The 15642-nt window shown below is 38.2% G+C and overlaps 1 protein-coding gene across 1 annotated transcript in view; it reads right to left on the bottom strand.

The window, feature by feature from the left end:
* The window catches only part of LOC124598833 (transformation/transcription domain-associated protein), a 441523-nt gene that overhangs the window by 30612 nt on the left and 395269 nt on the right, over positions 1-15642 (bottom strand). Inside the window, exons 60-61 of the mRNA XM_047136029.1 lie at positions 11608-11782; positions 5944-6184 (exon numbers count right to left, since the gene is read on the bottom strand). Coding sequence (XP_046991985.1) covers positions 5944-6184; positions 11608-11782 — 416 coding nt within the window. The remainder of the gene's footprint in view (positions 1-5943; positions 6185-11607; positions 11783-15642) is intronic.

Genomic DNA, 15642 nt, shown 5'->3' with positions numbered 1-15642 from the left:
CGGAGGTGGTTTACAATGTTTAAAGAGGGGAAGACAATCAATTTCAAAGGAAGATGGACCTGGTGCTCCAGTTACTGCTCTTACGGAAGAAAACATCAACACTGCTGCTATCATTGTGAGAGAGGATAGACGAATTACCTTAAGATCACTTTCTAAAATACTGAACACTTCATTGGGTGCCACCCACACATTGGTGACAGAAAAATTACACAAGACGCGTTAGTGCATGACGGGTTCCAAGAATGTTGATTCTCAAACAAAAGGACATTCACATGCAGGTCTGCATGCAGTTAAAGTTGATGTTAGAGGAAGATTCAGAGTCTCTTTCAAATGTAATCACTGCTGATGAAACTTGGCTACATCATTTTGATCCTGAGAGCAAGCAGGAAAGCTCAGTGTGGAAATCTCCTTATCACCAACCCCCCCAAAAAAGCAAAACTGGTTGCTTTTGCTGGGAAAGTTATGGTCATCTCATTCTTTGATATTCGTGGAACAGTTTATCAGCATATTTTACCTGCACACACATCGGTAACTGGACAATACTACAGGGATGTCCTGAAAACATTGCAAGTCCATATCAGGTGCGAAAGACCACATTTCCGTGAAGCTGGCTGGATGCTGCATAATGATAATGCGGGGCCACATATTGCCAATGTTTTTGCTGAATATCTTGCAAAAATCAACGTAAAGTGCACCCCTCACCCTCCCTATAGTCCGCATTTAGCCCCATGTGACTTTTTTCTATTCCCTAACATGAAGAAACGCCTTCATCGGAGGCATTATCAATCATCAGAAGCAGTGGTGAAGGCTGCGGAGGCGACTTTGAAGGACCTCTCAAAAAATTGTTTCCAGCACGTATTTGAAGACTGGCAGAAATGCAGGGACTAGTGCATCAAATTAATGGGAGACTACTTTGAGAAGGACCATCAAAATTCTGAGGATGAGTAAAGGTATGACATAAAAAAAAATCATTCTTTATTCAACAGCATTTGTACAATTCAAAATTGTCCAGTACTATACCAAGAGAACTTCTCTTAAATTAAAAGAGAGAAAATCTTAAAGACAAAATTAAATAGCAAGTAGAAGTGAGAATTCGGAGTCCTGCTAAGAATTTCAGGCATAGTAAATTTGCAGTCTGTGACCTAATGCAAGGCAAAACACATGAGAAATCAAGTGAGATAAGCCATAAGATTTGTAAATTAAAGCCTGTATACAAAGGACCTTCCAGAATTTTAGACATCCCACACACAAACGGATTTTATTTAGACTTTCCTAAGTGAGGAAAAGGGTTAGATGTTAGAAACATATGTGACATAAAAATGTATAAAACAAGAATGGACAATATTGGTAATCAGTAATAAACACAAAAATATGTCTGAGTGTAGAGTATAATGTCCATGTTGAGCAAAATCATTAGTAATATTTCAAGAACAAACAAGAATGTTTATTATGTACGTAAAAATTGTGTTTAATGTACACTAACATAATATCTAAGTTTCAGAAGCTCTTACTTACCTAAAACGTATTACAAAATATGAGAGACAGAGTTGCTGATAGTAAGAGCTGAATATGTGAAGTACGAAAAGAAAACGGACATACTGAAATACGATATTATTCATGGATGTTTTTTATACAACAATGAAAAAAAAGCTATACTGAATTAAGATATTGTTTTATTAACATTTTTGCATAAAGTAGTAAATAATATTTAAGTGTAAGTGGTCATTTTTATGTTAAAGGCGTTTAACTATGAAAAAGACTCAAAATACATTCCATGGAATGTTATCCTTATCAAAAATGAGGTTTTCTTTCTAAATAGAATGAAAAATTCTCAGTGACTGTGTGAACATTTTATTTCATTGTTATATGCTGAAGTATTTAAATGTAATGTCTGGGTTCTTCTTGAGGAAGCACCAATTAATTGTATTGAGAAGAGTGGTATTCTGATAAAGAAACTGGGAAGCCATTATGTTGGTGAGCTGGCAAGTTTTCCCCTGGAATGTTTCTGTTTCTGGAACACCTTTTCCTAAAGGAGAAATGTGCAGTAGCCAGACCCATACGTCAGCATCACTACACAAGCTGGCAGATCGCCTTGTTGTGCTTTGTTTCTGGAACACCTTTTCTCTGGAACAAGAAGAATAAAAGAAAGACTGAAATGAAAGACGTAGCCAGCTACCAGTGGTTGAGATTGGTCATGTAATGGTGCACTTTTCAGCACTTGAATAGTTGGTTCTTATACCGACCACCACTGTGATAGTTCTAGAGTCAATCCAAGAAATTCTGTGGTCAGCATTGGGTAAATACCCAATCAAACAATACTAGCTGCTAGTGGCTTTAACCTATTAAGTTTAGACTCAGATGTCTACAGGCTGATTGCAGGGGGTACAGATAGACAGTCTAGTGAATTACTTTTGAATGTGTTTTCCAAAAACTGTCTTTAGCAGCTAGTTCAGCAGTTCACATGCAATGGGAATATTTTACACCTTGCACCTACAAACAGGCTGGACCTCATCAACAGCAATAGTATAGACACAGGGATTAATGACCATGATGGCTTGTAGTGACTACAGTTATGAAAATTAAATCAATCAATCAAGAAGGCTAACAGAGTGTTTCTACTAGGAAGTGCAGATAACCATTGTTTGCATCTGACTTAGGTGATGAACTGACTTCATTTAGTTCCAGTATGATGGATACAGAGGAATTACGGAAAAAGTTTAAACAATTGTAAATTGTGCTCTAAAGAAGTATGTTGACTAAAAAGTGGATTAAGGATGGAAAATATCCACCATGGTTTAACAATGAAATTCGGATAATGTTGAGGAAGCAAAGGCTGTTGACCTCTTGAGTTCATCAGAGAGCACACAAATGACAACAGGCAAAGCTTAGTAGAGATTTGTGCATCTATGAAATGATCTGTCTGTGAAGCATACAACTACCACCGTCATATCTTAGCAAAAGATCTGGTCAAGAATCCGAGAAAGTTCTGGTCCTATGTAAAATCACTAAGCAGGTCTAAGGTGTTCATCCATTCACCCACTGACTAGTCTGGTGTGGCAGTAGAAAATAGCAAAACAAGAGCCGAAGTTTTAAATTTCACATTTAAGACATTGCTCACACAGGAGAATCATACAAAAATATCAGCATTTGGCCATCACACAGTGTCCCATATGGATGACATAGTAATAGTGAAGCAATTGAAAGACCTGAAAACAAATCAGTCGTCAGGTCCAGATGGAATCCCAATTTGGTTTCACAAAGAGTGCTCTACGGCATTGGCCCCTTACTTAGCTTGAATTTACCATAAATCTATTGCCCATCGCCAAGTTCCAAGGGACCGACAAAAAAACAGAGGTGACTCATGTATATAAGAAGGGTAAAAGATTGGACCCGCAAAATTACAGACCAATATCCTTAACATCTGTTTGCTGCTGACTTATTGAACATATTCTCAGTTTGAATATAATAAATTTCCTTGAGAAGGAAACACATCTGTCCACAAATCAGAAAGTATTCAGAAACCATCACTCGTGCAGAACTCAGCTTGCCCTATTCTCACATAATATCCCATGAACCATGAAAGAAGGGTAACAGGCAGATTCCACATTCCTATATTTCCAAAAAACGTTTTATGTGGTTTCCTATTTCAGACTGTACTAAAGGAACGAGCATATGGAATAAGTTCCTAGAACACACCATACAGTCCTCAACAGTGAGTTTCCATCAGAGACTTTGGTATTGTCAGGAGTGCTCCAGACGGAAATGTGGTGGGACCACTATTATTTTCCATACACATAAATGATATGGCAGACAGTGTGGGCAGCAATCTGCACTTGTTTGCTGATGATGATGATGTGGTGTACAGTAAGCTGCTGTCATCAAGTGACTGTACAACATGAGTTGAATTAGACAAAATGCAGAAAAATATAATTAATGCAGATGAGAAGGAAAAACAAATCTGTAATGTTCGAATACAGCGTTAGTAGTGCCCTGCTTCACACAGTCACATTGTTTAAGTATCCAGGCATAATGTTGCACAGTGATATGAAATGGAACAAGCATGTGATGATTGTCAAAAAGAAGGCAAATTGTTGATTATGGTTTATTGGGAGAACTTTCGAAAAGTGTGGCTCAACTATGAAGGATGCTACGTGTACAGGGTGTATACGTGCATGAAGAAAAAAAATTCCCGAATTTTTCCTGGATTTCCTGGTTAAAAATACACATTCTCCCGGATGAAAATACGCTTTTTCCGTGTTAAGTGACAGTATACTTTTCCTTGGAACTGTAAAAACTTATTAATCCTTTGAGTGGTTATAGTTTTATACACCAGAATATAATTTCCCAGCACGTTAGAAAACAAAACTCAGGGGAAAAAAACATGTTTTCGAAAAATGTCTGATGTGCAGCAATATGTACACTGCATATGTTCGTATTACGAAAGTATAAATTCGAATTCCACCAAACACTGCATGTTACTTCCTGAAGCACTGAAACAGAGATGGCGATGCACTTTTGTAAGCCAGTCACAGCTCATGTTACGTGATGTCGCAAGCCTATGACAGAGGATATTGAAAGCATAGGATACTTAATGTAGTCAGCCAATAGCAACATCACTGTCAAGTAGTGTGACCACAAATAGAAAAAGTTAGTGCTTTAAATTAATATACATAGTGCTGCTACAAGAAAAGAAAAGTTTCACATGTAATAGTGGTCTCTAAGATTCATCAGTTGCAAGAGAAGCTAAGCTTTTGCATATAATGTTGATTTATTTATTTTTTTTTTTTTGCGCGTTGGCACACAAATGTGCCAATAAAATTTTTAACGATGACATAAATGTTTTACCTTTCTTACCGTCAGGGCTCCAAATTATTCTAAATGGTAGTCCTGAAAGAATTGATTTTTAAATTAGAGTCAAGCACTCTGTGATTTAAGAAATTCATCATACATTCTTGCACATAGTTCATCTTGTGTAAAAGGAAATTTGCTTGGAAATTAAGCTTTTCAAACAACCATTCGCAATGTTTTCCTGCGTTCTATTTAGTAGGTTCGTTTCAGCAGTTGCCATAGAGTGCCAGGTAGCAGACGTCACCATGCTTGCGCAGCTACGATGACACAGGGAGCCTGTATGTTTTACGCAAAACATTAAAAGATCTTACATTATGTCGTAAAAGAAGTAAGACCTTAGAGGATACTCCAAGAGCATCAGAATTTCGTGAACCATACTGAAATTCCACTTGAAGTGCACATTCATATGTTCAAATTCAGATGTAAATTTTCTTGGAGTATCATTACCGTACTATCTCATGTTTGGTTCTTTATCGCTAGAAGATAAAAACGTGCACTCAAAATGCAGCAAACAGTTGAAACTAAACAATAGTGCAGAATTAAACACTTCGTTTCGAATAAATTGACTGCTTTAGCTGAAAAGATTAATATAAGCCAAATTCCTTTAGTAAACTGACAAAAAAACTTCATTGTTCTGCAAGGCGATTAATGCTTGACTGTCAGAAAGGTGGACATAATAAACAAAGAGGAAACAGCAAAATCACTAAACGTAAACATAGGTTACATGGAGATTACCCACCTCCCAATTACAACTCAGACTGCTCTTTGCATCGTCCCGGATCGACAATATTTCCCGAACCAGGGCAATATTAGATAGTGTTCATGTCAAATTGCTGAGCTGACAGATGAAGGAATTATCTACACTGTCTGAAAGGTGGTGCCCTAATATTCAATCAGATCTGGATAGGATTTCAAAGTGGTGTGAAGACTGGCAACTTGTATTGAATGAACATAAATGTAAAATTATGTTCTTCATAAAACAAACAAAGTAGTACTCTATGACCACAGTATCACTGAGTTATCATAATCAGAATCGGTCAAGACATATAGGTATAGAAATGCTTGCAGTAAAAGAGGAGGAATCCAGTAACTCACTTGGGTAGGGTTTTCACTTTAGCTTCGAGAATAGTGATCCACTTGCGCAGCTTCTGGATGAGGTTCTGCAGCTTCATGGAGTCTGGCTGGCTGAAGTCAAAGTCAGTTGTGAACTGCACCTTCATCATCTGGAAGACCGGGTCCTGGGCCGTTGCCCGTGCGCGGCTGGCCAAGCTCTCCGAGGCTGTGCTCACGAACGATGACGATGAAGCTGAGTTCGACTGCCGCTCTGCCTTCAAGTCTGAAAATTGTACAGTGCAAAATAGAAGTGAATGGGGATAAAGAATATGACTGATACGAACATTGTTGATTTGTAGTGTGACACGATATTGGAGCTTTTACACAGATGAACTTCCTAACTATGCAGTTAAAGGTAGAAAGACTTGAAATTAATGTCTTAAAAGGACTTAATGGGCATTTTATAAATTTTATTTGTTTGTTGCTTTATTAAGCATAATATTTATTTAGGAAATGTCTTATTTCTATTTTGTGCTGAATGCACGAGTGTGTGTGTGTGTGTGTGTGTGGTGTGTGTGTGTACATATACAGGATCTCTCACCTAACTCTGCCACCTCAAATATCTCTGGAACAACAATAGATATTGAAAAACGGTTTTCACCAGCATGAACGTATGATAGGGGCTTAGGAAACCAAATAATATGTGAAATTTTAAAATGTAAACAAATACTATTTTCAACACAAACTTGTGTATTTTTAAAAGGACACCCCCTTTTATTTCCTATGCAATCAATTGCATGAAAAATCACAAAAATAATGGTGTTGGTTGTATTACAATACGTCAATTACACTCCGAGAAACCGCGAAGCGAAGTTGACATTTGAAATAAATGAAGCGCAAAGCTAGCGCACATCCTGAGACTCAAGCGTGCACCTCACGCTGCCGGTAATCATGATATGGTTGACGTAGTACATCAGTGGAGTGTTAATGTACGGTGTGGGATTGTATGACAACACATCATTGGCCCATATTTCATTGATGGCACTCCTAAAGGGGAATAGTTTAGTCCCTTCTTGAGCTGTACCTTACCTGTTCTGGTCCACCTCTTATAATGTGTCAAATAATGCGGTATCAGAATGATGGATGTCCTGCGCATAAAGCTTATTGTTGCGAAATGACAACTAGAGGTACAATTAGTGGTATCACTTGTTTGCACGTTTCTAAACCTTGCACGTTTTGAAATATGTGGCTTGTAAAGAATAGCAATGGCGTCACAGTTTCCGACGTAATGCATCACATGTAGTACCGTGCTCAGAGCAGGGGTTGCCTGCACTGGCATCTGCATCCTGCCTTAAACATACCAATATCACCACAGCACACACTACCTTCAGTGTACAAGTGTCTCCTTATCTGGCCTGCTGAACTGCTCTCATACTGTAACGTAATTCACATATGTTGCCAGGTTGCCACATTAAAACCTGTTTTCTTGTGGCTTGTTACATTTGCCGCCACCTAGTCAATATGCCGGCCTTCAGTAATGAAGAAAAATTAGATATTATTTTAATTTACAGTGACTGTCACAGAAATGCAACCACAGCTATGATACTGTATGCTGAATGTTACCCAGATCGTCAGTGTCTTCACGTCAAAGCATTGACAACATATGCAAGACACTCACGGAAACAGGAAGCTTGGCTCCCACAAAACGTTGACGTACAACGCCAACAACTGGCAGTGGAAACGAAATTGCTGTTATGGCTGCTGCAGCGCACAATCCACAGGTGGGTGTACGAGAAATTGCATGAGGCGTAGGAATAAGCCACAGTAGTGTGTGCAGTCTTGCATCAGCATTGGTTTCCTCCATTTCACGTCTCACTGCACCAAGAACTGTATAGGAATGACTCTGGATCCCACATTGCATTCTGTCATTTTGCACTTCAGCAGCTGCAAGGTAATTCAGTATTCCTAAGCAATATGTTGTTTACGGACAAGGCTTCATTTACAAATCATGGTAATGTGAATCTGCGGAACATGCACTACTGATGCGTGCAAAATCCCCACTAGATTCGCCAAGTTGCTCATCAACAATAGTGGAGTGACAATGTTTGGTGCGGTATCATTGCTAACTGTATTGTATGTCCCTATTTTTACCGTGGAACATCAAATGGACAGCGATATGCATAATTTCTTCAACATACCATAGTGCTCCTCTTGGAGGATCTAGGATTGGAAACTCGTCTATCAATGTGGTTCCAACATAACGTATGTCCCACATACAATGCAAAAGTTGCCAGAGGCGTTCTAGATGCAACATTTCCTAATAGGCGGATGCCGCGGAGAGGTACTGTGTGATGGCCAGCACAGACCCCCGACTTGACGCCATTAGACTTCCTTCTCTGGGGTGCAGTGAGACACAAGAGTGTACCAAGAATCCCCAACGACAGTAGAGGATATGCAACATCATATTACTGTGGAATGTGCGGCAATATCTGTAGAAACTCTACAATCTGTGCAACACTCTCTTGTTGCCCATCTGCAAACATCTACTGATGCAAACGGAGGGCACTTTGAACATACATTGATGTGACACAGTTTCATTGGTCAAGATGTGGGTATATATTTTGTTGACGTCCACCTACGTAGGGAGAAATGATCATCATAATAAAATAAGAGAAATCAGAGCTCGAACAGAAAGATTTAGGTGTTCCTTTTTCCCACACACCATTCTAGAGTGGAATGGTAGAGAAGTAGTATGAAAATGGATCCCTCTACCAGGCACTTAAGTGTGAATTGCACAGTAACAACGCAGATGTAGATGTCTACAAGAAACAACAAAACAATTATTTCACTATGTTATCACTCACACAAAGAAAAATACTGTGGCCTTCATTCTGGAGGAAGGTAATATTCCCAGCGTGGGTCTACCAAGATAGAATATAAATCTTCAGAGATGCAAACACAGTGTTGCAGTTTCCAAAACAAAAGAAGAAGAAGAAGATCATGATGATGATGATGATGATGATTGGTTTGTGGGCGCTCAACTGCGCAGTTATCAGCGCTCGTACACATTCCCAACCTTTGCTCAGTCCAATCTAGCCACTTTCATGAATGATGATGAAATGATGAGGACAACACAAACACCCAGTCATCTCGAGGCTGGTGAAAATCCCAGACCCCGCCAGGAATTGAACCCGGGACCCCATGCTCGGGAAGTGAGAACGTGGCCACGAGATAGAAGATGATGAGCGAGGGATGTGAAGCAATAAAACTGATTATTTCTCTGAACTGCAAAAAAATTGGTTAGTGAGAATCAGTTATTTTTTTATTCACCTGACTGTATTTTAAAAATAAAATCACACAATAAGCTGATTTTTGGCTTCTTAGGTGAATTGGAAAAATGCAGTTGAAGTCCAGATTACCTCGCATCTCTGGAAACAAACACTGCTGTTTGAAAGCTGTTTCTTTAACATCTCTGTGTACGTGTTACGAGTTCAGAAATGCACAGTTACAGTTAAACAAATATCCGAGCAAGGGCAAGTAACTGATATATTTGTGCACCAAATGCAGATGTAATCTGCTGAATCAGGCAAACTGAGTATCAACTGATAAAGTTGTGTGTCAATGCTGCATCTTCTCTAAATGTGGGTCCCAAAGAAAAAAAACAGAGGTAGACTGCCTAGCTCATGCAAGCAATAGTGTAAATGCCACATTGAGTTATTCCATTCACAAGGACAGCAGAAAGCCCCCCTCCAACAATTCTAAAGATTTTTCACATTCAAGTGTCTACTAGTGTAGATTCACAGGCAAAATTTTCATTAAGAGTGAAGAAAGAACAGTTCACACTGCGTAAGACAAAGACAACAGCCTGAAAGCATACAAGCTGCAAGGAGGAATGAAAGGACAAAATTGATTCAACATAATGAGGCATAAACAGAAACAAGAAATAACTTTTAAAAAAATTCTATCTCAGCTCTGTATTTACCTTGTCATTGTTTGCTAACACAATTTTTTAATAGAAATTACACTTTGTCATCTCCATTTACATCCCCGTTTTTTCTATTAACCATTTATTCGTGATCTATGTAGCTACAAATTCCTGAGGAAGAACATACTGATCTTGAAATATGTTATTTCTGTTCCTGCTAAAAGTTATTACAAATAATACAAAATTGTCATCCACGTTCTGGTCCTGATAACAATATTATTTACTTATTAAATGACAGTTTAGTTTTAAAAATTTAATTGAAAAAAGACTCTTCTAGAAGAAATAAACACTATGACAAACTCTGTGACTGGTGCCACTTAAACCAGCTAATTGTAAATAAAAATAAAACCGTAGAACTAAATTCTCACCATGCAAAAAATACAAATGCCCAACATCAAACTTTCATGATGTATAACCTGTAGTGAATACGAAGGAAACTGAATTCTTTGACTGTAATAAAGTGGAACATCCATGTGGCATTTGTTACCTCAAAGCTGATTACAGTCTGTTATGCCCCAAAGATCCTGATAATTTTTCCTGCCAGTAAGTCTGATATTAAATGTGTGTGTGTTTGTGTGTAAATCAATTTCATTTTTCCTTTTCATAATATTTGGTATGAGATTTCTTTGCACATTGATCTCTTTCACAACTTCTACATTGGATTTCCTTACTGTTCAGCTGGTCGCCGTTGGCCTCCTCTCAGCTCACATTTTCACCTCTTCCAAATGCCTCTAGTCCATCTTTGACAGCGTTCAGCTTTCACAGCCACACAGGAATATTCTCAACATCTTGAAAAATTTCATTTTTCTTTTCTTTACCAAATGAATTTTTCACTACTGTTGTCTTCTTTTATTGAAAACATTTCTACCCTGCCTCTACTATTTTCATTAATTATGGTGCTTAAATAACGAACTTTACGAACTTTTTTAAATTTTTAATGTCAAGTGTCCTCATTTTTGCCCGAAATAATTTTGTTGCAACTATTAATTTTATGTTCTAACATTTTAGACATTGCTGAAATTTTTTAATGTATTTCTGTACATGTTTTCCACTTTCAGTTATTAATGCAATATTGTCAGCATCTCTTATGCAGTGAATGAGTATTCCGTTCACTTTAGCTCTAGACATTTCCCCTGAAAATCTTTGTAGGTTTTTTGACAAAATATTTCAACAAATAAGGTATTTTAGCTTTACATTGTTTACCAGTGACATCTATCCTGAGTTCCTTGATTAGATTAGATTAATTATTCATTCCTTAGACCCACAGAGAGGGGATCCTCCTGGGTGTGGAACATGTCAAATAAACACATTACAAACATAAACAGTAAAATTATGTGCATTAATTAAAATTAAACTTCTAATATTTACAGGTTTAATACTTACATTTGCTTTCATTAAATCCATCATTCACACAGTGGCTAGTTACTTGGCTATTACAACCAAGTAGTGTAAAAAATTAAAGTAAATTATTCATTTCAATGATCCTCAGGTAAGAACAGTCAAATTATGTACAAGATTTAAAATTAAACTTCCACTATTTACAGACTTAAGACTTACATTTGCTTTCCATACATCCATCATTCACACATTAGGTAGTTACTTGGCTGTTACAACCATTGAAACATAATCAATAAAAGAGGATTGATATTGGTTATCTCTGCCTGGTGTACCAAACATAACAAATAAACAAACAAAACAAACAAACAATATGCAGAGCTTACCAATTCCAATACCAAACGTGGAAACAAGTTTCTTAATGAAATTCAGTGTATGTGGCGTAATAGTTGCTTCTTCCACATTAGCACTGTTTTCAAAAGCAATAGCAAGGCACTTTGCTAACCCGAGACGTAGCTGCCTGAGGACTTCTTCATACCAATTCTCTCGGAACCAGACCATCTGGGGGGGAAAAAAAGAATTCTATGAGGCATCATTTTACAAGAATAATTAAAGAAACGGTTTTGGCCTTGCCCAATTTGAGCAGTCTCAAGAAACTAATAACAAAACCAAAATACAGATATTAAATGTTCAAAAATTGACTACCAGCAATGAGCTGTGTACTGGAAGATAGAAGCAGTTAATTCTATTAATGACTCACTTCTTATTTTGTAAACACAATAATAGCCACATTTTTTTCCAATTTGAAATTATAAATACAAACTGTCACACCTCTCTCTAACACATGGAAGAGCTATTCAGTTGCTCTGTCTCAAGCAGTCGACTTCACGCACACTTCCTATGTGTAGGTATCACTGAATATGAATCGCTGACATGACGGAAATCAAATCTCATCAGATCAGAATCACACCGGGCCAAAAGCACTGAAATTAGGACCCTGTCTGCACCATATCTTCAGCCAAAATAAAAATAATATTTATATATGAAAAATCGTTTAAAGGACAAATTAATTATCAGTCTTTACTGTCATTTGTACTGGGTATTATTACACGATAATTTCATGTCAGACCCAGAACTCGCTTTACATTTTATAAAGGTACAATAGCACCTTTCCACGCCTTCTGTTCGGGATTTTAAAGTCATCTCTTGTTTGCTCATCTAATAAACTTGAAAATTTCTCTTAGTACACTATTTTTCCTCATTTTGTCAATTATAACTGTGAGATTAACACATGCTGTGTTTGTGAGTTCAACTTGAAAGATGTTTTTATCAATTTTATCAGATTGCACCTAATTGTTGTAAAAGTGTATTCAGCATATGGGGCATTAAAATAGTATTGCATATTTTGAGAGATGGTAGTATGGACCAAAAAAAGACAAAAATATCCAGTACGTATTGGCTCCAAAATGCATACCTCAAGAGCTATAAGCACTTTGTTCATCTTCACTGCAGTGAAAACGTCTTTGCTATTACCAACAATGTACAGGATACAGTAAAAAATCTGTTAGTGCTGTTACTGCAAACCATGTTCACTGTTCTGGCTACATACAGCACATACATTCTAGTGAAACCTTGCAATGTTATGCAAGAACAATGGCAAAAAATATAATTGTCCTTCAAAGAAAAGTGTGAACTGAGTTCTTGAGCAGTTTCGCACGTAATTGGCTTTTCCATGGAAAAGTAAGTGCTTGACAGAAATTCAGCCAGGTAGCCTACAAGAAGTTCAGTGCACATCACATCAGAAATATTCAGATGTTGCAATTTAATCTGTGCTCTTAGGATCTTGCCAAACCATACCCTCAAAAAAACCAACAAAAACCTTTTGACGACCAATATTATATGTGAAAGCTTAGCTTTTCTTGTAGTTATAGACTGCATATTAATTTAAACCATTAACTTTTCTTAATTGTGTGTTCATGCTACTTGACAACGATGTTACTATTGGCTGTTTACATCACATGTCCTACGGCCTGAATACCTGCTGTCACTGGCTGACAAAAATGTGTCATAATCTAGATTTCAGTCCTTCGTAAACTACCATGCTACATTTGGTATAATTTGTGTTTATACTTTTGTATCCCCCCCATGAACCATGGACCTTGCCGTTGGTGGGGAGGCTTGCGTGCCTCAGCGATACAGATAGCCGTACCGTAGGTGCAACCACAACGGAGGGGTATCTGTTGAGAGGCCAGACAAACGTGTGGTTCCTGAAGAGGGGCAGCAGCCTTTTCAGTAGTTGTAAGGGCAACAGTCTGGATGATTGACTGATCTGGCCTAGTAACAATAACCAAAACGGCCTTGCTGTGCTGGTACTGCGAACGGCTGAAAGCAAGGGGAAACTACAGCCGTAATTTTTCCCGAGGGCATGCAGCTTTACTGTATGATTACATGATGATGGCGTCCTCTTGGGTAAAATATTCCGGAGGTAAAATAGTCCCCCATTCGGATCTCCGGGCGGGGACTACTCAAGAGGATGTCGTTATCAGGAGAAAGAAAACTGGCGTTCTACGGATCGGAGCGTGGAATGTCAGATCCCTTAATCGGGCAGGTAGGTTAGAAAATTTAAAAAGGGAAATGGATAGATTGAAGTTAGATATAGTGGGAATTAGTGAAGTTCGGTGGCATGAGGAACAAGACTTCTGGTCAGGTGACTACAGGGTTATAAACACAAAATCAAATAGGGGTAATGCAGGAGTAGGTTTAATAATGAATAGGAAAATAGGAATGCGGGTAAGCTACTACAAACAGCATAGTGAACGCATTATTGTGGCCAAGATAGACACGAAGCCCACACCTACTACAGTAGTACAAGTTTATATGCCAACTAGCTCTGCAGATGACGAAGAAATTGAAGAAATGTATGATGAAATAAAAGAAATTATTCAGATTGTGAAGGGAGACGAAAATTTAATAGTCATGGGTGACTGGAATTCGAGTGTAGGAAAAGGGAGAGAAGGAAACATAGTAGGTGAATATGGATTGGGGGACAGAAATGAAAGAGGAAGCCGCCTGGTAGAATTTTGCACAGAGCACAACATAATCATAACTAACACTTGGTTTAAGAATCATGAAAGAAGGTTGTATACATGGAAGAACCCTGGAGATACTAAAAGGTATCAGATAGATTATATAATGGTAAGACAGAGATTTAGGAACCAGGTTTTAAATTGTAAGACATTTCCAGGGGCAGATGTGGACTCTGACCACAATCTATTGGTTATGACCTGTAGATTAAAACTGAAGAAGCTGCAAAAAGGTGGGAATTTAAGGAGATGGGACCTGGATAAACTAAAAGAACCAGAGGTTGTACAGAGATTCAGGGAGAGCATAAGGGAGCAATTGACAGGAATGGGGGAAATAAATACAGTAGAAGAAGAATGGGTAGCTTTGAGGGATGAAGTAGTGAAGGCAGCAGAGGATCAAGTAGGTAAAAAGACGAGGGCTAGTAGAAATCCTTGGGTAACAGAAGAGATATTGAATTTAATTGATGAAAGGACAAAATATAAAAATGCAGTAAGTGAAACAGGCAAAAAGGAATACAAACGTCTCAAAAATGAGATCGACAGGAAGTGCAAAATGGCTAAGCAGGGATGGCTAGAGGACAAATGTAAGGATGTAGAGGCCTATCTCACTAGGGGTAAGATAGATACCGCCTACAGGAAAATTAAAGAGACCTTTGGAGATAAGAGAACGACTTGTATGAATATCAAGAGCTCAGATGGAAACCCAGTTCTAAGCAAAGAAGGGAAAGCAGTAAGGTGGAAGGAGTATATAGAGGGTCTATACAAGGGCGATGTACTTGAGGACAATATTATGGAAATGGAAGAGGATGTAGATGAAGATGAAATGGGAGATACGATACTGCGTGAAGAGTTTGACAGAGCACTGAAAAACCTGAGTCGAAACAAGGCCCCCGGAGTAGACAATATTCCATTGGAACTACTGACGGCCGTGGGAGAGCCAGTCCTGACAAAACTCTACCATCTGGTGAGCAAGATGTATGAAACAGGCGAAATACCCTCAGACTTCAAGAAGAATATAATAATTCCAATCCCAAAGAAAGCAGGTGTTGACAGATGTGAAAATTACCGAACTATCAGCTTAACAAGTCACAGCTGCAAAATACTAACACGAATTCTTTACAGACGAATGGAAAAACTAGTAGAAGCCAACCTCGGGGAAGATCAGTTTGGATTCCGTAGAAACACTGGAACACGTGAGGCAATACTGACCTTACGACTTATCTTAGAAGAAAGATTAAGGAAAGGCAAACCTACGTTTCTAGCATTTGTAGACTTAGAGAAAGCTTTCGACAATGTTGCCTGGAATACTCTCTTTCAAATTCTAAAGGTGGCAGGGGT

This window comes from Schistocerca americana, chromosome 1 (assembly GCF_021461395.2).
Source record: "Schistocerca americana isolate TAMUIC-IGC-003095 chromosome 1, iqSchAmer2.1, whole genome shotgun sequence".
Taxonomy (NCBI): domain Eukaryota; kingdom Metazoa; phylum Arthropoda; class Insecta; order Orthoptera; family Acrididae; genus Schistocerca; species Schistocerca americana.
This window is presented reverse-complemented; position numbering and strand designations above follow the sequence as displayed.